This window comes from Procambarus clarkii, chromosome 45 (assembly GCF_040958095.1).
Source record: "Procambarus clarkii isolate CNS0578487 chromosome 45, FALCON_Pclarkii_2.0, whole genome shotgun sequence".
Lineage (NCBI taxonomy): Eukaryota > Metazoa > Arthropoda > Malacostraca > Decapoda > Cambaridae > Procambarus > Procambarus clarkii.
Window position 1 is genome coordinate 13,017,289 of NC_091194.1, and position 25,162 is coordinate 13,042,450.

Sequence of the window (25,162 nt, forward strand, 5' to 3'; positions counted from 1 at the left end):
GTCTCTCTCTCTGTCTCTCTCTCTCTCTCTCTCTCTCTCTCTCTCTCTGTCTCTCTCTCTCTCTCTGTCTCTCTCTCTCTCTCTGTCTCTCTCTCTCTCTCTCTCTCTCTCTCTCTCTCTCTCTCTCTCTCTCTCTCTCTCTCTCTCTCTCTCTCTCTCTCTCTCTCTCTCTCTCTCTCTCTCTCTCAAACCTAAAAAAAAAAAAAATATGCCGAGTTATGAAGAAAGACTGAGGGAACTGAACCTCCTTAGCCTGAAGGAAAAGAGAAATAGGGTAGACATAAGAACAACGAACAAGATACTAAAAAGAGGGTGGGGTAGGAATTTGCAAACTATTTGAGTACCCCCTGGAATTTAATTTACAGAAAACCAAATTCTTCAATCAGTTTCAAACAAAACTAGTTTAGAATATACCTTTTATATCATCAGAGAGAAAGAGAGAGAGAGCTCAAACCTCTTGGCTTGTTATCTACGATGATTCAAAAAATATATTTTCATTGTTATCGGGATTGATAAGGCAAGAGCAGCATTGTTCAAGACTACTGCCTTACTCTCTCCCTCATCTAATATTAAAGACAGTACCTATTACTACCTCAGTAAGTACTTATTACTTGGAAATAAGTAATAGTACTTATTACTTATTGCTTCTTGGAAAGTACCACCGTCTTGTATGTACATTTAACAAGGGCGGGTTACAGAGTCCCTCTACATTAGGTCGAGACTTTGATTAGATGTTGAGTTGTAAGTCTCGTCCTAATCACGCACTCAGGCATTGACAAAGCACTCAGAAGAGTGCGAAAGACTTGGGGTAAATTCCTTAACCTAAATTTCACAAATACACAAGTGTGAATTTTTATCCTGTGTTTTTATGCCTGTGTGAAGACATTACCATTACTAAATACTATTAATACTACCTCTATTACTACTAATATTACTTCTACCACCATTACTACCACTACCACTTGAACTACCAGTACTACTACTACTACTACTACTACTACTACTACTACCACTACTACTACTACTACTACTACTACTACTACTACTACTACTACTACTACTACTACTACTACCACTACTACTACTACTACTACTACTACTACTACTACTACTACTACTACTACCACTACTACTACTACTACTACTACTACTACTACTACTACTACTACTACTACTACTACTACTACTACTACTACTACCACTACCACTACTACTACTACTACTACTACTACTACTACTACTACTACTACCACTACTACTACTACTACTACTACTACTACCACTACTACTACTACTACTACTACTACTACTACTACTACTACTACTACTACTACTACTACTACTACTACTACCACTACTACTACTACCACTACTACTACTACTACTACTACTACTACTACTACTACTACTACTACTACTACTACTACTACTAAGGCCTCTATAATTGATAGTAGAGGTGCTACAACTTCTACCTCTACTACTATTGCAGAAACCACTATTAACGTGCTTCTACTTCTACATCTACTAGAGTCAAAACTACCACCACGAGAATTCCAGATGCTACCTGATCAAAACATTATCTATACAGTCAATATCGTAGAGTCAATACAACATAGTCAATATCGTTTCTGGTGTTTTAGACTCCAAACTTGTAGGTTTGAAACCTAGCTTTCTGGTGTTTATCCTGGCGCTCTACATCACTGTGTCCTCAGGGTCCGGTGGTGCAGTCCTCGACTCATATTCGAGGTTCCTGGGGTTCGTACCTCGAGTGGGACAAAAGACGGCTGCGCAAGTTTCCTTTCAGCTGATGCCTCTGCTCACCTAGCAGTAAATATAGGCACCCCCAGGTGTTAGACGACTATTGTGGGGTTGCATCCTGGGGGTGGTAAAGCCGTTGGTCATACCCTTAGGGTCATTAGGTCTTAATGTCTTAATTTAATAACTCATTCCCCTTGTCAATAATATATTTCAAGAGTCCCATTTCCTATTGCCCATTTCCAAATTGCTATCTGCAAGAGACTCCGTCTCCGAGAATGGGGTTATCTTGAGATGATTTCGGGGCTTTTAGTGTCCCCGCGGCCCGGTCCACGACCAAGCCTCCACCCCCAGGAAGCAGCCCGTGACAGCTGACTAACACCCAGGTACCTATTTTACTGCTAGTTAACAGGGGCATAGGGTGAAAGAAACTCTGCCCATTGTTTCTCGCCGGCGCCTGGGATCGAACCCAGGACCACAGGATCACAAGTCCAGCGTGCTGTCCGCTCGGCCGACCGGCTCTCTCCGACGGGGTGACCATTAAATGGATAGTCACGGTGTGTCCTCCCCTGTCCACTCTGCTAACTGTCTCAGACTGCTTTTAAGACACATCAAACGATGCAATTACGGTTTTTCTTTACAGCATAACAAGAACTATGCTGTTTAAAAATATGATATCTGTTGGTAATATATCTTCGCTTCATGATTAATAATTAAGTGATTTTTTTATAATTTTCTTTTTTATTTATAATTTATTATTATGAATTATTTAAAATTCCTCTCGTGTGCCATACGATGTTTAAGGTCTTTCTTCATATGATTCTCAATACTTTGGGTTATGACAACGGATACAAGTCACAACGTGTACAATACAGGTCGCCAACGGGTTTGAGAAACCTAACTTAACCTTTCCAAACGTAACCCAAGCTAATCCAAACCATCCTAACCTAACCCAGCTTAACCTAATCTAATCCAACCTACCTAACCTCTCAGTGTAAACCAAACCTATCTAACCTAACCCAACCTAACCCAAACAAACCCAAACCATCCTAATCTAACCCAGCTTAACCTAACCTAACCCATCCTACCTAACCCAGCTTAACCTAACCTAATCTAAGCTACCCAACCTCTCAATGTTGGGTAGCCTGGCCTAGACACTCGCCTGGCGTTCCGCGAGCGCTATGTCATGGGTTCGTATCCTGGCCGGGGAGAATTTACTGGGCGCAATTCCTTAACTGTAGCCTCTGTTTAACGCAACAGTAAAATGTGTACTTGGATGAAAAAACGATTCTTCGCGGCGGGGATCGTATTCCAGGGACCTGCCCGAAACGCTACGCGTACTAGTGGCTGTACAAGAATGTAACAACTCTTGTATATATCTCAAAAAAAACAAAAAAAAACAAAAATGTAATTCAAACTAATCTAACCTAACCTAACAAACCTATCCCAACACACCCTAACCTAACCTATCCTAAGTTCATGCATCCAAACCTATCAATGTATACTGTTTTGACAATTAGAAAACGGGCCTTGTTGAATTGTCTTGTGTAAGATTAAGCCATTTATATTCCTTGGCGCCTTGGCTCGCTCTCTCGATTACACTCCGTAAAAAATACAGCGGTTTTACCCTAACCAGAAGCGTAAGGCCCTATGGGCAACCCATCTGGTCTACTGGAGCAGATAATCATTAGGTCCAGGAAGCGTCAATATTGCGGCGAGTTTAATTTCCTTAAACAACCTCAAATATTACGTCAGGGTCAGTAACATAAAATATGTCGTGTGTTCAGTAAGAGGATATCAACCGTAATATTAGTCTATCCTCTTCTCCCACTAGCCCTCCCCCCATCCCCCGCTTTCCTCCACTAGCCCCTCCACCTTCCACTTGTTATCCTACCATTAGCTCCTTCTCCCACTTATCCCCCATTTTCCTTATTCCTTCCTTTCAGGAGGGGGGGGCCTTGTTCTTGACAAGTTCACGAGAGAAAATGGGAATCCAACTTGCAGCTTCCTCGAGTACACTTAGTTGAACGAGTTTGGCGGGAGAACCAATATGAGATGAGGACGTGAGCCTCTTGACAAAGAGGGGCATCTTGCCCTGGTCTTTCTTCTCCTGTTGCGTCTCTCCTTCCCTTCCTCTTCTCTCTGCGGAGACTCGGCCGACCGGGCCGAGCCTCGACACTCTCCCCGCCTGCTCAACATTCCTGTGGATCAGTCTGACGTGTCTCTCCCGGCGCTTGCGATTCCGGATTCCCAGAGACTACGTGTGCGTTAAGATCAGCCACTTGGATGGTAGGTGCGGCGTCTTCTTCCTGGGTAATGACATTCCTTGGTACACGCTCCGCTTTCCTCGCTGCTGCTGCTGCTGCTGCTGCTGCTGCTCCTCCTCCTCCTGCTGCAGCTGCTGCTGCTCCTGCTGCTGCTGCTCCTGCTGCTGCTACTACTGCTGCTGCTGCTGCTGCTGCTGCTGCTACTGCTTCTGCTCCTGATGCTGGTCGTGCTGCTGGTGCTCCAGTTGCTGGTCGTGCTGCTGGTGCTCCAGTTGCTGATGGTGCTGCTGTTTCTACTGTTCATAATATTTATGCTGCTTCTGCTGCTCCTGCTGCTGCTGCTGCTGCTGCTACTGCTGCTGCTGCTCCTCCTCCTGCTGCTGCTGCTACTGCTGCTGCTACTGCTGCTGCTGCTGCTCCTCCTGCTGCTCCTCCTCCTGCTCCTGCTGCTGCTACTGCTGCTGCTGCTCCTGATGCTGGTCCTGCTGCTGGTGCTCCAGTTGCTGATGGTGCTGCTGCTTCTTCTACTTTCATAATATTTATGCTCCTGATGCTGCTGCTATTCCTCCTCCTACTCGTACCCGAGCTGAGAGGTATGAGCTACAAGGAGAGACTACGGGAATTGAACCTCACTTCGTTGGAAGACAGAAGAGTTAGGGGGGACATGATCACCACATTCAAGATTCTCAAGAGAATCGACAGGGTTGATAAAGACAGGCTATTTAATACAAGGGGCACACGCACTAGGGGACACAGGTGGAAACTGAGTGCCCAAATGAGCCACAGAGATATTAGAAAGAACTTTTTTAGTGTCAGAGTGGTTGACAAATGGAATGCATTAGGAAGTTATGTGGTGGAGGCTGACTCCATACACAGTTTCAAGTGTAAATATGATAGAGCCCAATAGGCTCAGGAACCTGTACACCTGTTGATTGACGGTTGAGAGGCGGGACCAAAGAGCCAGAGCTCAACCCCCGCAAGCACAACTAGGTGAGTACAACTAGGTGAGTACACACACACACACACGCACACACACACACACACACACACACACACACTCACAGAAGAAAAAGAGGTGATATGATCACTACATACAAAATAGTAACAGGAATTGATAAAATCGACAGGGAAGATTTCCTGAGACCTGGCACTTTAAGAACAAGAGGTCATAGATTTAAACTAGCTAAACACAGATGCCGAAGAAATATAAGAAAATTCACCTTCGCAAATAGAGTGGTAGACGGTTGGAACAAGTTAAGTGAGAAGGTGGTGGAGGCCAAGACCGTCAGTAGTTTCAAAGCGTTATATGACAAAGAGTGCTGGGAAGACGGGACACCACGAGCGTAGCTCTCATCCTGTAACTACACTTAGGTAATTACACACACACACACACACACACACACACACACACACACACACACACACACACACACACACACACACACACAGTTTCAAATGTAGATATGATAGAGCCCAATAGGCTCAGGAATCTGTACACCTGTTGATTGACGGTTGAGAGGCGGGACCAAAGAGCCAGAGCTCAACCCCCGCAAGCACAATTAGGTGAGTACAATTAGGTGAGTACACACACACATACATACACACACACAATACTGGAAAATACTGGAAAGAATAATTAGGCTACGATTGGTTGCACACCTGGAGAACATTAGGTTTGTGAACAAACATCAACATGGGTTCTGGACAGGGAAATCGTGCCTAACAAACCTTCTGGAATTCTATGATAAAATAACGAGGATAAGACAGGACAGAGATGGTTGGGCAGACTGCATATTTCTGGACTGCCAAAAAGCCTTTGATACAGTACCGCACATGAGACTGCTGTTCAAGCTCGAGAGGCAGGCGGGGGTGGGGGGAAAGGTCCTAGCATGGATAAGGACCTACCTAACAGGAAGGAGCCAAAGAGTTACGGTAAGGGGCGAGAAGTCGGACTGGCGAACAGTAACAAGTGGAGTACCACAAGGATCGGTGCTGGGACCAATTCTATTTCTTGTATATGTTAACGACATGTTTACAGGCGTAGAGTCCTACATGTCGATGTTTGCGGATGACGCAAAGTTGATGAGAAGAGTTGTGACAGATGAGGATTGCAGGATCCTCCAAGAGGACCTGAACAGGTTGCAGAGATGGTCAGAGAAATGGCTACTGGAATTCAACACGAGCAAATGTAAAGTTATGGAAATGGGACTATGAGATAGGAGACCAAAGGGACAGTACACAATGAAGGGGGAACAGCCTACCTGTGACGACGCGCGAAAGAGACCTGGGTGTGGACGTAACACCTAATCTATCTCCTGAGGCACATATAAATAGGATAACGACAGCAGCGTACTCTACACTGGCAAAAGTTAGAACATCATTCAGAAACCTAAGGAGGCATTTAGGGCGCTTTACACTGCCTACGTGAGGCCAGTCTTAGAGTATGCCGCCTCATCATGGAGTCCCCATCTGAAGAAGCATATAATGAAACTGGAAAAGGTTCAGAGGTTTGCAACGAGACTCGTCCCAGAGCTACGAGGGATGGGGTATGAGGAGCGCCTGAGGGAACTGTGCCTTACGACACTAGAAAGAAGAAGGGAGAGGGGGGACATGATAGGAACGTATAAAATACTCAGAGGGATTGACAGAGTGGACATAGACGAAATGTTCACACGGAATAGTAACAGAACGAGGGGACATGGAAGCTTGAAACTCAGATGAGTCACAGAGATGTTAGGAAGTTTTCTTTTAGCGTGAGAGTAGTGGGAAAATGGAATGCACTTCAGGAACAGGTTGTGGAAGCAAATACTATTCATAATTTTAAAACCAGGTATGATAGGGAAATGGGACAGGAGTCATTGCTGTAAACAACCGATGCTCGAAAGGCGGGATCCAAGAGTCAATGCTCGATCCTGCAGACACAACTAGGTGAGTACAACTAGGTGAGTACACACATGGGGTCCTGCAGGGGTCAGTCCTTGGACCTATACTGTTTCTGATATATGTAAATGATCTCGCAGAGGGTATAGACTCGTTTTTCTCAATGTTTGCTGATGATGCAAAAATTGTGAGGAGGATTCTACAAGAATGTAGTAGTTGATCACAAACACATATGTACATTCTCAGCCCATTGTACCTACGCGTATATAAGTAAATAAGTGAATAAACTATATTCAACCACCAATAAAATTATTACTGGGTGGACGGTACCCACGTGTTACGGTCCACAGGTCACTATATGGAATGCTTTCAACTGTTCATCTTATCAGCTTCACTTTAAACAGTTAAAAAGTAAACAGATCTCTTATCGGAACTGACATCATCATCATAAAAGTGAAGCTAAAAAAAACTGATGTCCTCATTACCATATATTGAATTAGTCTATACAACAACGGCGTAGTATCTTGCTGGTCGTTCTCGATAGTGGAAGTGATTGTGCTCCGTTACTTCCCTTCTCCTTCACATCCCTTGCAAGTGCTATATACAGTCTCAACTGTCAATCAACCGGTGTACAGTTTCCTGAACCCAATGTACATGGGTACGGTTGAAAGGATCAAGATCAATACCTCGACCACCACACTACGCGCGTGACAATACAATACGAGAAATAGACCGTGTGTAAAATAGTGATGTTGGTGTGTTGTATAATGGTGGTGTGATCGAGGCTCACACAGGCAGGTGGCGACCACGTGGGCTTGTTATTGTAAGCTGGGGTGGCCCCTGGATGGTCAGGACGGGCGGGAGGCTCCGGGTATAATTGGAGTTCAAGTTCAAGTATGTTTATTGAGACAAGAAAAAATACATCTCAAAGGGATAGAGTAGCTTAGGCTATTTCTACCTCCCCTCCCCTCTACTTCAAGTCCCTCAAGGGGCGCACAAATTCAGTGAGTACAAATGAACAAATCACAATACTAGAATCCAATTTAACATTGCAGATTAATATAGTAAGTACAGCATATAATTGTTACACTCTTGGGGCAAAGTGCTTGTAGCTCCTAAGTATCCTGTCTATCATACCATTATCACACATCCAAATAATTTGATGTGGTACACTAATTATTTTCTTATTTCTTTAGTTATCAATAAGTTGACACTCTAATACATAATGTTCTAAGGTGTGGGCGTGCGGCATACTACATAATTTACGCTCCTTATCTTTTTCACTGACATCAACACCGTATTGCCAGATATATTTGTATCCTAATCTTAATCTCATGTAAATTGAATCCTTACAAGTAGACTTTCCTCTACCGTAGATGAAGGACGAATTTGTATTTATTAATAAATAATTCTTAAGTGTGTTACTACTGTCCACCATTGCCATTCTCTTTACCATTTCTTCACCCTCTTGGATCATCTTGATTGTTGTTTTTATTTGTTTCAAGGTTAACTGACATACATCAACAAGAGTTTTTTCCGTGGCTCTCTTCGCTATCTCATCAACTACCTCATTCAACAGTAATCCCACATGTGAAGGGATCCACATGAATCTTACTTTATACCCAGTTTTTTCTAATTTCTTAACATTCTCTCTACACTCTATCACAATATTCTGGTGTACTGGGCGTCAGCTTTTTAAAGACTCTAACGCTCCTCTACTGTCAATAAAGAAGCAAGCATTTTTACCACATTTGACTACTTCCTGTAATCCTGCTAATACACCTTGCAGTTCAGCCTGCGTTGAAGAGACATTGTCAGTTAAGCAGCGTCCAATAACAGTATCTACAGTGGTGATGTCAGTGTACTCCCTGATCAAGACTCCACATCCTGCCTTCCCATCCCTAGCTACTGACCTAGGTCAGTAGCTAGGGAGGCATGACTGGAGGGGTTAACTGTAACTGGAGACTTGACTAGGGGTACCTATGTAACTGAAGATATGACTAGTAACATAACAACATGTATGAATTGTTGACCAAACCACACGCTAGAAATTGAAGAGACGACGACGTTTCGCTCCGTTCTGGACCCTTATCAAGTCGATAGTAGTCCAGGACGGACCGAAACGTCGTCGTCTCTTCATTTTCTAGTGTGTGGATTGTTCAACGTACTTCAGCCACGTTATTGTGACTCATCGCCTGCATAAAGGAAGATGCAAAATCATGCTATGTATATATACGAAGTAAAACCAGAACAAAGAACTCTGTAGGACCCCAACAAGATAAGACTAACCAAGTTACATTGGATGATAAAAGGACAGCAAACACTTTGAATGAATACTTTACATCAGTGTTCCCACTAGAAAGATGGAACGACATCCCATCACCCACACAAATGTTTGAAAGAGGTGAAGAGAATGAATGAAAAGAGAATGAGCAGTCTCCGTGGTGTAGTGGTAAGCAGTCTCCGTGGTGTAGTGGTAAGACACTCGCCTGGCGTTCCGCGAGCGCTATGTCATGGGTTCGTATCCTGGCCGGGGAGGATTTACTGGGCGCAATTCCTTAACTGTAGCCTCTGTTTAACGCAACAGTAAAATGTGTACTTGGATGAAAAAACGATTCTTCGCGGCAGGGGATCGTATTCCAGGGACCTGCCCGAAACGCTACGCGTACTAGTGGCTGTACAAGAATGTAACAATTGTATAAATCTCAAAAAAAAAAAAAAAAAATTAAGGGATATACCCATTACATGCGACACAATCAGAAAGTCCATTGATAAAGTAATAGACTCAAAAGCCCCTTATGTAAATGAATTTTAATCCAAAGTCGTGAAGGAACTGGCAAATGAACTATGCTTGCCACTGAAACTCCTTTTCAGAAAATCCCTGGACCAAGGGATAGTTCCCCTGGACTGCAAATATGCAAATGTTGCCCCTATTGTCAAAAAAGGCAGGAAAAGCTCGGCAGAAAATTACCGTTCGATCAGCTTGACATGACACATCTGCAAGCTCATGGAGAGAATCCTAAGGGAAGGAATCGTACATTTCACAGAGAACAATTTTGTAAAATCAACGTAACACGGGTTTGTTTAAAATAAATACTGCCTTACTAACCTGCTCACATTACTGGAAATGGTAACCGGCTATTCAGAGCTTACATGGACTTTGCTAAAGCTTTTATCAATGTACCACATGAGAGAATGGCAAGGAAAGTACAGGCACATGGAATAAATGGGAGAATACTGGAATGGATAAAACAATGGTTAAAACAGAAAACAAAGGGTCATGCTAAATGGGAATGACTCTGGGGAAATGTGCTAAGTAGGGTGCCACAGGGGTCCATTTTGGGGCCAACCCTCTTTGTCATATACATCAATGACATAGATGACAATATTACAAACCACATAATCAAATTTGCAGATGACACTAAAATCTATGGTAAAGCGGAAAGTGAAGGCGATATTGAGACCTTACAAAAAGATCTACATGAACTCCACAAATGATCAGATGACTGACAAATGCTTTTTAATATCGATAAATGCAAGACCTTGCATGTGGGGCACAACAATCCACGTCACAACTACCAAATTGAAATCACAACCTTACAACAGATAGATGAAGAAAAGGACCTTGGCGTCAGAATGCATCATTCACTAAAAGTTGCACAAGACGTGGGAGGTCAGTAAAAAAAAAAACGAACCAAACCCTGGAAATAATCAAGCGTACATTTACCTTCAAGGGAAAAGAAAGTAGCCGTTCAATTGTATAAGTCTGGTGCAGATTGATTGATTGATGAAGATTAAGCCACCCAAGAGGTGGCACGGGCATGAATAGCCCGTAAGTGGTGGCCCTTTCGAGCCATTACCAGTATCAAAAGATGATACTGGAGATCTGTGGAGGCGCAACTGCACCCTGCGTGACGGGAGATGTCTCCCGGACCAAGTGGTGACCAAATGGAGTCTGGTGCACCCCCACCTGGATTATTGCATCCAGGCATGGAAGGGAAGGGAACTATCAGGGGGAAAGCATCAAGCCATTACGACTATATAGCACTGGGAATGGGTTAGGATAAGGATCTGGGATGGGACGGGGGGAAGGAATAGTGCCCAACCACTTGGACGGTCGGGGATTGAACGCCGACCTGCATGAAGCGAGACCGTCGCTCTACCGTCCAGCCCAAGTGGCATCGAGGCATGGAGACATCTCTAGAAAGACATAGCTGCTCTGGAGGAGGTCCAACACCGGGCAACAAAAATCATGACAATGCTTAGTCATCTCTCTCGTATCAGGAATGGTTGAGGGCCACGGGGTTAACAACACTTCAGACCAGACATGACAGAGCAGATCTAATCGAAACCTTTAAAATACTGAACAATTTGGAGGATGTTTATCCGGTCAGCTTCTTCAAAAGGTCAGGTGTAACACGAACGAGGAGCAACGGGTTCAAGCTCAAGAAACCACAATGTAGGATAGAAAACAGGAGATGCTTTTTCATCCATAGGGTTGTAAACATGTGGAACCGCCTACCCGCCGAAGCCGTAAACGCCAAAACTCTGCTGGGGTTTAAAATTCAGCTGGAAGAGATCATTTATGTATTATTATTATTTTATATATACAAGAATGTGCATTAGGTTTATACATAGCTTTGATGTTTTTACATTATTGTAAAGCCGTGTCTGAAGCTAGACACAAATACAACAAAATTATTAATGATGGTAACAGAATCCATTTCATGTGGACTCCATCTCATGTTGGTCTCCGAATGCATGAAAGAGCTGATGAGTTAGCCAAAGAATCTACCTTCAAAGGAGAAACTGAAAATAATCTTGGATTGTCAATAAGCTGTCTGAGAGCAATAGTACACCAAGAACTTCAACAAAATCTTGTAGCTCCGAGGCAGAGTGAAATCGACATCAGTAATTCCATCAATCATCATACTATCATGTAAGAGGAGCCACACATCTATGGTTCATCCAATGAAATCAACAGACTTCTAGATGTTTCTACTGGTCGGCTTAGACTCGGTTACAAGTATCTCTGGGAATGCTCATTATCTGCTGATGTAGACCTAACCAAATGTAAACATCATATAAGAAATAAGAGGTCCTAGAATGCTGCCATGTGGTACTCCTAAGTTTAATAGTAGAGTGGGAGAGGTTATATCATTGATGGCTACATATTGGTGTCTTTCACTAAGATAGGATTGGATATAGTTCAGGGCAATGCCTCAGATTCCATAATGGTGGAGTTTAAGTAAACGGTAGTTATGGTTAACAGTATCTAAGGTTTTTCTCAGGTCAATGAAGAGTCCAATCGGAAACTCATTTTTGTCAAGGCCTGAGTAGATTATATCAAGAAAACTAATAATGGCATCGTTGGTACTCTTTTGGGAGCGGAGGCCAAACTGACAGGGACTTAGAATGAATTTTACGAAGTAGGAGTAGAGTTTTTATATTAGCAAAATTAGGTATAAACAGCAATGTGTTGCTACCCTATTCTATATGAGATATTACACAGTATAGATCAAGAACTAGCTATAGGTTCAACTATTATTCCCATCTCACAGGATGGTTAGTCATATATGGAATTGAAATTGAAAAGCTGCGGGTTTTTTTAAATTGAAAAGCTGCGGAAAAGGTTAGAGTAGATGAGTGTAGTATCATCAGCAAACAAAATAGGTTTCAGAATGTTAGAGACATTAGGCAGATCATTGATGTATATAATAAATAAGAGAGGTCCCAAGATGCTACCCTGTGGCACTCCAATTAGGAGTGCCCTGACTTTTCGAATTAGGGGAGATCTGTTTGTAAATAATTGTTTTCAAATATTTTTGATAATATAGGTAGATTTGATATTGGTCTGTAATTGTTTATGTCTGCCGGAGTGCTTCCTTTGTGAACTGACATTACTCGTGCATTTTTTTTAAGGATATCAGGGAAGGTATGACCGTCGAGGTTTGTTAAACAGCAGAGCTATGGGTGGCGCAAAGGTATGGGAAGCACTCTTGTATACCATAGATGTTCATAAATGTTCCCAGCTTTGATTTTTAGTGAGTGAATGATGGACACAACATCTGTCGGGCTGATTGGTGAAAGGAGAAGAGAGTTTGGATAGCTGGCTGAAAGATATGTGGTAATATGTCTGAGTCTGTGGGATTTTCCTGGCAAGGTTAGCACCAACCGATGAAAAGAAGCTATTAAATTCAGTTGCCGTTTCTAAATCTGTTGCAGGTGTATAACCATCCTTTGAGAGTTGTATCTGGTTATGTGAATGTTGTTTAGATCCTAGAATGTTAGAAATGGCTTTCCATGTGCTTTTCATGTTGTCTTTTTTTCTATGAATCTACTGTAACGGTTCTAATGTTACGTAAAGTATGGTGATGTAACGTAAGTTTATGTTACGTTGCTGGGTAGATTAGATACACAGTGTTTAGTGAGTTTCATATTTATTTAGTAGTCCTGGATACAGCAGTGTCGTAGACGTTGAGACGAAGCCTGGAGCAGAGCAGAGAGCTGAGTGAGGCCGGAGTCGTGGAGCTCTATGTGGGAGAGCGTGGCGGCTCGATTGAGAATTGTGAGTGTCTAAACTCGGGGAGCGAGAGTGTGGCGGCTGGATGCGGTCGTAGTCTGCTGTCTGCTCTGTGTCGAAGCTGTAGCGTCTTGGGTCGATTAGAACTGTACACACCGAGTGCTACATTGTTGGCTGTGGAAATTGTACTGTCCGCTATTCCTCATATCGCTTGCTTATATGGTGACTACACCTCAGCTCCCTCCAACAAGATGAGAAGAGTATTACCTGTAATTGGGGAAAGGATTGTAGCGTCTGTAATTAGTGCTAATTAGTTATCCTATTAAGATAATGAGATAATGGAGCGAGTATAAGGATTACTCGCTAGTGACAATAAACACAGACACTAAAAGAATATATGTCTATATTTGGCCGAGCGAGTGTAGTACATAGAAGTTGTCATCTGGCGAGCAGTGGTGTGATAGCGAATTGAGTGCCCTGAGAGTCGGTACAGTATCTCTCAAGTGTCTTCTAAACCACACTTGAAAGTAGACTGGTAAGTACTCGTTGTTGTTGTTGTTATAGATTCAGCTACTGTTTAGTTTAGTTCATTTATTATGCACCCCATACCCATCTTGTGTGCGGTAGTGGAAAGGGTTACAGAGGCACATAATGGGCTCAGGGACTGAACCCCACAATTCATTTAGCTAAGCAAGTTACAATCTTGATGAGCTAGTTACAAAATTCCGTATAAGTCGTCACATCATCAATGAGTTCGAGATCGACCACAAGTACAGTTTCTAAGTTAAGCAACTGACATATGTGGAGAGCTAGTGTCACAATTGATATGTTTGTCCTGCACACCGCCCACCATCCAGCGGGCAGCGGTGGATAGGTTACAATCACTTAGTTACTACTTAAAGTTAGCAAACTGGGGATATTTAGCTAAAATTTCTGGTAGCAGATCATTTTGAATGAAATATTTACACATCGTTGGAACATGTGAACACATCGAAAGGACATCAAATCTTTATGTACCTAATCCAAACAACTTTACCATTGTGATCATTCCTGTCTTCTTATATGCGTTATCAATTTGCTCTATGGTGCCTATTAATCTTGTCTAAATTACCAATCAAGCTGTCAATGCAATCAGAGGTACCAATGTGCCTTAATATACCTACTAATCTCTCCCATCTCATTTTTCTTTTTTCTTGCAATGTATCTGTTAACATTTTATTAATTCTGCTTGAGTTTACCTACTTAAAATTATCTGTTAGATTAAAGACCTGCCCGAAACGCTGCGCGTACTAGTGGCTTTACAAGATTGTAAATACCATGCTATGTATCCTCACAAACCCAATGTACCTTCTTGTATATAAATAAAATAAAATAGTGACGGATTTTTATTATTATTATTATTATTTTCTACCACAGACGTGGCCACACATTTACAATGCTAACTAGCATATATACATTTTCTTCTGTCCTCCATGGACAGGGTTAGAGATGTGTTAAACATATAGTTCAGGGATATATTGAACAATCAACCACAGAAGGTGATTCGGTGCTTTTAAAATGCTAAGCTAACCTACATGCGTAAATACATAGATACACAGATTTACGTATGCCCTACATAAAGTGTTCGATGTGTCTTTTACATAGTGTCATTAATGTGCATTTACAAAGGTGAAAAGTAATTCTGATCAGCTTCCATATATACTTAATACACATATACATACACACACATATATACGTACATATACATATATACACACGCATGCATTCACATACATTTGTCTCTTTTACTCTGACAGGGTTAGATAGCTGATAGTGAAACTAGTGTGCAATTAAGCACTTAATCACTGAATTTATATTATTATTAACGGAGGATGTGCGAATAATTTTGTTGACAGTTTACATTTGGTCAAGTCTACATCGGGAGATAATGAGAATTCCCAGAGATACTTGTAACCGAGTCTAAGCTGAGCAGTATTAACATTTAGAAGTCTGCTGATTTTTATTGGATGAACCGTAGATGTGTGGCTCCTTGGAACAAAAAGTTCTAAGTAGCACGGGCTATGGTGAGCCCGTAGTGGACTTACCTGGCACAGGATTACGGAGGCACATAATCGGTTCAGGAACTGAACCCTCTAGTTCGTTTAGCTAAGCAAATAACAATTTTTTGACGCTAGTTACAAAGTTATTAATGTTATATATACATGTACACATTCTCATACATACAAGTACATATATATATATACGTATACATATATACATACACATAGGAGCGGGGCTGTTACTTGGTAAGTACTGTTGTTGTTGTTGTTGATAAAATGAGTTTGGAGCGAGTATATTATAGGTAAATTATTATCCGTAGGCGAATCGTCGTATGTACGATATGACTTGTATTCACCGCTAATACGCACCAAAGCTAAAAATACAACATATATACATATTTTGACTGAGATAATTCAAAATTTATTTCAGTTGAATATGCTCCTGTTGATAATCAAATTTATAACCTATTGTAATTGTCTTGAAGAGTGTTTGGTGTAGTGTGACCCCAGGAGTGGTGACTGACCACCCGCTGGAGCAGAAGGCGTTGTCTGCGGGCCGGGGTAAGCTGTGTCTCGGGCTCTGCTTCCTCTTATATGCTTGTAGCTCTGTACCATGGCAATGATTATGGTATAAAACTGCAGATTCCTGTTGGAAATGGTACTGGGAGCAAATATATATTTGGAAAGTTTGTTTGATAAATATAACTAGATAGCATTAATTTTAGTTAACGTGAAATCCGACTTTCTCTGACTTTTTCTCCGTTATTGTTATTTGTTCCTTTTTACAGTTCATTTATTATGCACCTCATACCCTGCCTGTGGGCGTAACGATATAATAGTGACTTCTAGCCCCCATCATGGGCCTGTAGGCCGGTACAAATGGTTGCCGGCTCCTGTGTACCAGTTATTATAGATTCAGCTACTCGGAACAAGTTTCAAGTAGCACGGGCTATGGTGAGCCCGTAGTGGACTTACTGGCACAGGAGCGATGCTGATGGTGTACCAGTTACCTTGGGGTCTGTATCTGACTCGAGGCTGTGCAGCCCAGGCTGACCTCTTCACGTATGTCCCTAGTCCTAGGGCATTTGGCTACTATGAAACCAAACTATAGCCTGCCAAATGCAACCTTTCCAAACATTCAGAATTTCTCAAATGTCGGAGCCTTGATTAGGGTGTAAGGAGAGGTCCCCGGGTACGTTGAGATTTTGGTGCATAGGGCTTGATCGCCATCTAAATTGCGCAAGTGTCCCCTGGGCCTGCAGTACAGTGGTCTATGTTCTCGGCACGCAATCGGGATCCTGGGTTCGATCCCTGGGTAAGAGAAAAACAGTTGGGCACATTTCATTTTACCTAATGCCTCTGTTCACCTAGCAGCAAATAGGTTAGTGGGACCTTGATGCAAGCCTAAGTACAGGCTTCCTGTCTTTCACAATAGGAATTAATTATCAGGGTGAAATAACGGCAGAATTCACACACACCCATTGATTGACGGTTGAGAGGTGGGACCAAGGAGCCAAAGCTAAATCCCTGCAAGCAGAACTAAATGAGTACAGCTTCAGATATAGATATATCTGAACTACAGTCCTGTGGCGCAGTGGTAAAACACTTGCTTGGCACTTCATGAGCGCTTTGGCCTGGGTTTGTATCCTGGCCGGGGAGAATTGATCGGGCGCCAGTCCTTAACTGTAGCCACTGTTCACCCAACAGTGAATAGGTGCCTGGTTGTTAAACGATTTGGCGGGTCGTATTCTGGGGGAAAAAATTAGGATTCAGGACCTGCCTGAAATGCTATGCATACTATGGGCTTTACAAGAATGTAAGAACTCTTGTATATATAAATACAAAAAAAAAAAAATGAAAGCCCAATTGGCTTGGGAACCTGTTCACTGGTTAAAAACTGAGAGGTGGGTTCAGAGAGCCAAAGGTCATCTACAGTAAGCACATTTACATGAGTAATCCTGCCCCAGTCATTCATATCCCACATACCTTTCCCTCCCCCCCCCCCCCTCCTCTTTTCATACAAATTTCCTTTCCCATCTACACCTACCCCTACTCATACTTACTCCTACCCTGATGCTGGGTGCCTGACAGCTGAGTAGACAGCACTTCGGATTCGTAGTCCTGGGGTTCTGGGTTCGATCCCTGGTGAAGGCGGAGACAAATGGGCAAAAAGTTTCTTTCACCCTGATTTCCCCTGTTCACTTAGCAGTAAATAGGTACCTGGGAGTTAGACAGCTCCTACTGGCTGCTTCCTGGGTGGTGTGTAACAAAAAGGAGGCCAAGTCGAGGACCGGACCGTTGGGACACTAAGCCCCGAAATCATCTCGAGATAACCTTCCCACTCCTTTCCCCTATCTCCCACACTTGTGATTGATGCTCGGCTAATCTTGCTTTTGCAAGTTGAACTTCAGCTTTATCTCACCTTTTGGTCTAGGTTTCGAGTAGGATATTTTTAATGTGCTGTAACATTCTTTACTGTATAGGAGGTTTCCAATTTTTCTAAATCATACCCATCAAACTGAATATGGTGCAAATGCTCACTCCAGGTGAACCTTGGATGAGCTGGGTGCTGGCACTGGTTGTGAGTGAGCAACCAACCCAGCCATCACCTGTGATCTCTCGGCCTGTTCTCGTGATTTACCGTTCTGAGAAAAATGCAGCTGTTTTGCATAATGAGAAATATGCAAACGCACAACCCACCTAACCTATTGAAGCTGATACATATAAAATAATATTTCGGTCTTAACTTTTACAAATACTGTACATCTGATTTTTAACAGTCGATAAAATTTGCATATATTAGGAAAGAGGACAAATCCGATCACAAGCAAGGGCCTGGAGGGGCTTTTAATTAATTTTGTTGGGGGAAAGACTTGCCAGTTTTGCTGGACCACATTAATTTTCTTAAATGACTCCATTAGCACAATGCAGCCCTGCAGAGATGCTTGAAAATTCTGTGGCATCATGCTGTAAGTCATCCTGCCTGACTGCATAATCCATGTCTATGTAAACAAGTGGGATCTTACAAAGGGTGTGTATTTTTGGGGCTACTAACCAGGTACTTTGATTTGTAAGATAAATGATCATCTGTAAGATAAACGATCATCTGTAAGATAAACGGTTATCTGTAAGATAAACGGTTATCTGTAAGGTAAATGGTTATCTGTAAGGTAAAGGGTTGTCTTACCCAAGTACAAATTACTGTATTAGTAGTACATATTAATACAGTGTTATGATAATACCATAACACTAGTACATACTAGTTTTATGGTATTATTTGTATATGTTCTCATTTTTTCAGAGGATTTTTGTTGAGCTGTGGGAACCATGCTTCGTGTGACACCAAGGTTGGCTTACCTGACATCGTTAACTGTACGCCATTGCAATTTCTCGGCTACCAGGTTGGTTTTCACCATGATTTAATAAGATTTTATACATAAAAATTACACAGAGGTGCCATTTACAGTGAATTTATAGTAATTATATTTTTATAAAGTCACTAATCATGCACAGTATTTCTGGAGTACTGTATATTAATTTGAGTGTTTATTTTTGTTATTATACTGTGCTAGTTTGGAAGAAAAAGGTAGGAAGAGAATAAGCAAGATAGCTTCACAAAGGAGTAGTCATGCCTACTCTTTATGTATGGCTCTGATATTATGGTGTCTTAAGTGTATGAGGGAGTGAATTATCAGGAGAAATTGCCAAGCCCTTACGACTATATAGCCCTTGGTAGGGATAAGGATTTGGGATGGGATGAGGGAAATGAATGGTGCTCAATTACTTGGATGGTTGGTGGTTGAATGCCGACCTGTATGAAGCGACACCATCACCCTACCGTCCAGCCCAAGTGGTTGGGCATGAACTGAATAAAAGTTTAAACTGTAAAATTGGACAATATGAGCAGTGTTAGGAAGATAACGTAAGACTTTAAAATGATATGGAAAGATGATGCATGCAAAAGTCAGTTAATTTTAAGATTTATGAGAGTTTGAGTTGGTTAAGGATGTAATCTAGTGAATTTGAATGCAGAAAAGGAAAGCCATTAAATTGGACAGTGAATGGGAACAGTACACAAAGTGATAGGACATATGGATAAGTGGAATCAGTATAAAGAATAAATGTTTGAAAATTTTGTTAAATGACCTCTCGCAGGAAGCACGTGGTGGTATGAAGCAGTTTGGATGAGCAGGGTCTTGATGTTGAATGTATTGCTTGAGATTGATGGTGTTGACTCTATGTAATACTCAACGATATTGTGTAGAAAGTGTGGCAAAATGGATATTACTGTGGGCTTTTTTTTTTTTTTGGAGGTGGGGGGTGGATATCTTCATTATTACAGTACAGAATTTTGTATTTACTCTATCTCTTTTTGGATGATGGTTCTCCTCCATGAAAGTGAGATAGGGGTACATAGTGATGATGATAAACCTTGGAAGATTTTGTCACCGAATTTATGAGTGTTGTTCAGTATAACTGTAACTCCTATAAACATAGGGTTGTCTTAAATAGAAATGAATCTGACTGGAGAAATGTGTAGAGTTGGGAACTGTAAGGTTCCATGTTAGGGCCAACCCTTTTTGTCATATACATCCATGACAGATGAGAATACTGTATTACAAACCACTTCATAACATTTGCAGATGACACTAAGATTTATGGTAAAGTAGGAAGTGAAAATAATATTGAGGCCTTACAAAGAAATCTACTTGAACTCCACAAAAGCTTGGAAGACTGGCAAATGCTTTTTAATGTAGTAAAATGAAAGGCGTTGCATGTGGGGCATAACAGTGCGCATATACAGTAACTACCAAATCAATAACATACAGCAGATTGCTACAGAAACAAATAATTACTTTGTTACTATAACAAGATCATAGACCCCTTACAGAATATCTATTGAACTAAACTTCAGGTTATATTTGCAATTTCTTCTTCAATGTTACCTTAGGTATGTGAATAGGATGATGTCTCCCAAGTTTATGTGGAGAATTTACAGGACAGTAGAACAAAGGTTAGTGATGAGTAGCCACTCTGAAAATTTTGTGGAGGAGCAAGTCTCTAGAAATATACTGTACACTTCTTTATAGATAGGAAAATAGAATAAAGGAAATATGTTTTACAGTACTGTACATATATATTTTTGTTTGTTATTTTAGGAATAAATCCTCGCATAAATTATCTGGTTATCTCTCTATACAGTACAGTAATTTTCATCCCAGGTGTGCAGGTGTTCAGCGATGGCAGTCGACAGCAGCAGCAGCAGCAGCCGCCACCACACCTCGTAATGAGCCCCTGAGCAACCGAACCCCTCCTCAGGAGTTGCGCGCTGCTCAGAGTATATACAATTTTAATGTCCAGGCCATGACAGAATTACTTGATCATGATAACCATGCAATGAGGGCCAAGTTTCGGTAAGTTTTTTTTTTTTAATTTGTTTGATAAGTTAGAAGTTTGTTGTAGATAAATTATAATTTGGCAGTTAATTTCGTCGGGGACTTCCCTAACCTGCTAATTTAGTGTTTTATTTACTTCTTTAGTTCACATTCCTTCTATACAGCTCTTCACTAAATTCAGCTAATGTTACTGGCTATTTTCAAATGTCAAACTGAGGAGCAATTCAGCAGATTTCAAGGTTGCATCTTTAATTGCCAGAGTGGATTTTGTAACATGGCCACCCTTGGAACAGGGTGGCCATGTTATGAACATTTTGTTCAGACTAAAGTACCCAATGAACATTTGTGGAGAGAACATGTCAATTGCTGTTATGTCACCCCTGCACATGGGGGGGGGGGGGACGGGGGATGTAGGAGGACTGCACATAGGGAAACACAAATTCTAGAAGGAAAAACACAAATCTATTGGATAAACCATTGGAAAAAATTACAAAACAAAAACAGGAAAGAAGTCGTGAGGCTCACATACCCCTAAAAAACAAAATAAGCACATCATGGAGGCCAAAAACCTTATCCACAAACATTCCTAACATAAAGGTTTGGCAAAGGAAGGGGAAGATAAAAACCTAATACTCCTACCAACAAATCATTGTAATCCGAAACCTTCCTCGCATTCTCCAACACCAGATTAACCCAGTATGTTAATAATGTATCTTATTCATAACTATTTTCTACTTTAATGTTTTCACTGTTGCTGGATTGATCAGGTGTTCATTCATTTATTATGTTTACCCTATTTTTGAAATTTTTATAGTGTGTGGGGAGACAATCCTGAAAAAATAATTAAGAATATAGTTGTAGATTTTGAATATTAAAATCAAAATATCACTAGTTTAATTATTACAGTACATTTTATCTGAAAATCCATTAGAGGAAGTTCAGAATAATTACTGAACAGTCTAGCTATTTTCACAGTTGCAGAACAATACTGTATTTATTAGGTTTTGTTAGTTCAAGCAATACAACACTTTTTTTAAATACCAAAATCACACGCACAAAAAAACTTATTCTGCTCCCTTTTTCTTCATTGATAAATTACAATTTTACTTTGAAAAAGAATGTTCTTTTCATATTTACAATTTATCATTGAGATAAAAGGGTGACCAAGTCTTGAACAAGAAGAATAAATACAATTATATTGTACACACTATGTAACAGACAAAATGTCGTACCTCAGTTATGCAAAAGTCAGAAGAACAGGTGTAGCTGAGGGGTTTGAAGGAAGCATATTTGCCAGTGTTTAGTGCTACTGCATGGGTGACATTTGATTTTGTCTCCAGTAACTCTGAGCATTTACCTGGTTCATTTGTCCTTGAAGAGTTGTGCTAATCCATGCTTAACCAGTGTGCCATCAAAATTCATTTACACTTCAAAAATGTATTATAAAAGTTCTTACCTGCTTGATGGGGTTCTGGGAGTTGTTCTACTCCCCAAGCCCGGCCTGAGGCCAGGCTTGACTTGGAGCGGTCCACTAGGCTGTTGCTTGGAGTGGCCCACAGGCCCACATACCCACCACAGCCCAGTTGATTCGGCACGTTTTTAGAAAACGGTCTAGTTTTCTCTTGAAGATGTCCACGGTTGTTCCCGCAATCATGTCTTGCACTGAATTTGTGTTCTTCAAAACCATGCATATCGAGGACAGCCTGCATTGGTGTATTTGTTAGATTTACTGCTATTGAATCCACGCAGAAATCCATAAGAGGAGTTCGTTGAGTCATGCGTATATCATTTACCTTAGTCCAGAATACATGTACAACATCACAAAAAAAGTACTGCTACACTTAAACAATCGTTCACAGTATCACCCCATTGCTTCATCTGATCAGGTACATGTAATGCTTATGAACAATCTCGCACTCACCATGTACAGATACTCTTCTCAGCTTCCTCTTTGCCTACCCTCAAATTTATTTTAACTATACACTTCACCAGTCTATCATCTGTTCATTTAACATGTCCATACCATCTCTGTATTCTCATCTTAATCTTGCAGTTTTTTCAATTTTTGCTGATTTTTGTTATTCAGAGGAACCTCGGTTAATGAATTTAATCCGTTCCGGCACCAAGCTTGTCATGTGAAATGCTCATCTTGCAAAACAAATTTCCCCATTTAAAATAATGGAAATATAATTAATCCGTTCCACCCCCACAAACTCTCAAACTAAAAAACTCTGGTAGGTAGTTGTCATGGGAGGCAGATGGTGTCAGTGGTGGAAGTGGTCAGGGAAGGCAGGGGTGATAGTGGGGTCAGAGGAGACAGGTGATGGAAGTGGTCAGGGAAGGCGGGGGAGTGATAGTGGGGTCAGGGGAGACAGGTGGTTGAAGTGGTCAGGGAAGGCAGGGGAGTGATAGTGGGGTCAGGGGAGACAGGTGGTGGAAGTGATCAGAGAAGGCAGGGGAGTGATAGTGGGGTCAGGGGAAACAGGTGTCGTCGGTGGTGGTGAGCTCTGGCCTGAGTTATCAGTTAACTGTGCAACACGTGGCTGGTGCCGGCTGCCGCCTCGATGCTTCACTCACTGTCTGCTTTTCAACAAAGTAGCTGAGAAAATGTTACCATTTCAGTTGTTTGTAACACATCACTCTATCATATTCCATAGTCAAAATGAAGAATTCATAATAAATGGGGGTGTCAGTGGTGAGGGGGATGTATAGGGGGGGGGGGAGGTAAGGAAGACTGCTAGCCTCTACCCCAGTCAACATTTTTAGGGAGTGTCGGGCGTGTTGAGTCGAGATGCGCCCACCAAGTCTGTTCTGAGTGATCACCTGACTGCTGATCACCTCTGCTAGTGTGTGTGTGTGTGTGTGTGTGTGTGTGTGTGTGTGTGTGTGTATGTATGCGCCCACACATCTTAGCCTCACCTCTGGTAACCTCTTCCCCACTGACACCACCATCCCCCTACCACCAGACTTCTGTCACCATCCCCCTACCACCAGACTTCTGACACCATCCCCCTACCACCAGACTTCTGACACCATCCCCCTACCACCAGACTTCTGACACCATCCCCCTACCACCAGACTTCTGACACCATCCCCCTACCACCAGACTTCTGACACCATCCCCCTACCACCAGACTTCTGACACCATCCCCCTACCACCAGACTTCTGACACCATCCCCCTACCACCAGACTTCTGACACCATCCCCCTACCACCAGACTTCTGACACCATCCCCCTACCACCAGACTTCTGACACCATCCCCCTACCACCAGACTTCTGACACCATCCCCCCTCCACCAGACTTCTGACACCGACCCCCCTCCACCAGTCTGATCCTGCCCGACCCCCCTCCACCAGTCTGATCCTGCCCGACCCCCCTCCACCAGTCTGATCCTGCCCGACCCCCCTCCACCAGTCTGATCCTGCCCGACCCCCCTCCACCAGTCTGACACTACCCCTCCACCAGTCGACCTACTGTCGACTGTTGTTCTTACTAGTCAAATATAAGAAATGGGGTCAAATATATGGAATAGAGTAATTTAAGGTATGTAGAAACTGTTAAAAAATAATGCTGAAGATATATTCAGATATCCAGTACTTCATGCAGTTATGAAAATACCATACTTTGTATATGTGTTTCAGGGAGTTCATGAATGATCCAGTAATGGTTCCCCGCTACAACATTCCCTTGGATGTGGAGCGTGATGTAGCTCTTGAGCGGCTTCAACGCATCTGTGACGCAGGATTTATCTCTGTTCTTGACTTCCGTAACAACCCTCTCCGTATTTTTGCTGCTCATGAGCTAGCTGCCATTGTAGATCCTGCAATGGCCACCAAGATGACTGTGCAGGTATGTTTACTGTGTTGGTATGTTTAACCCCAGCACTGCTCCACCCGACATAATTCCAGGTGTGGTGGTGCACCAGCCGACATATTACCGGGTGTGGTGGTGCATCAGTCGACATATTACTGGGTGTGGTGGTGCACCAGCCGACATATTACTGGGTGTGGTGGTGCACCAGCCGACATATTACTGGGTGTGGTGGTGCACCAGCCGACATATTACTGGGTGTGGTGGTGCATCAGCCAACATATTACTGGGTGTGGTGGTGCACCAGCTGATTTATTACTGGGTGTGGTGGTGCATCAGCCGACATATCTACTGGGTGTGGTGGTGCACCAGCTGATACATTACCGGGTGTGGTGGTTCACCAGTCAACATGGGATCATGTTAGTATATCATAAGATTCGAAACTCTCATGCATACAAGGGGCCCACATTTGCTTCCTCAGGTCTGCAG

The 25,162-nt window shown here is 42.2% G+C and overlaps 1 protein-coding gene across 4 annotated transcripts in view; it reads left to right on the forward strand.

Annotated features, from left to right (window-relative positions):
- The window catches only part of LOC123769769 (uncharacterized), a 56,903-nt gene that overhangs the window by 15,293 nt on the left and 16,448 nt on the right, over positions 1–25,162 (forward strand). The window contains exons 1-4 of one of the 4 annotated variants that reach the window (XM_045761014.2): positions 7,767–7,906; positions 18,766–18,865; positions 20,687–20,878; positions 24,505–24,712. In XM_045761014.2, coding sequence (XP_045616970.1) covers positions 18,792–18,865; positions 20,687–20,878; positions 24,505–24,712 — 474 coding nt within the window. In that variant the 5' untranslated portion in view covers positions 7,767–7,906; positions 18,766–18,791. Of the gene's footprint in view, positions 1–7,766; positions 7,907–13,520; positions 13,961–15,914; positions 16,026–18,765; positions 18,866–20,686; positions 20,879–24,504; positions 24,713–25,162 lie in introns of those variants that run through there. The other 3 variants (XM_045761015.2, XM_045761016.2, XM_069301436.1) reach the window with 3 other exon arrangements.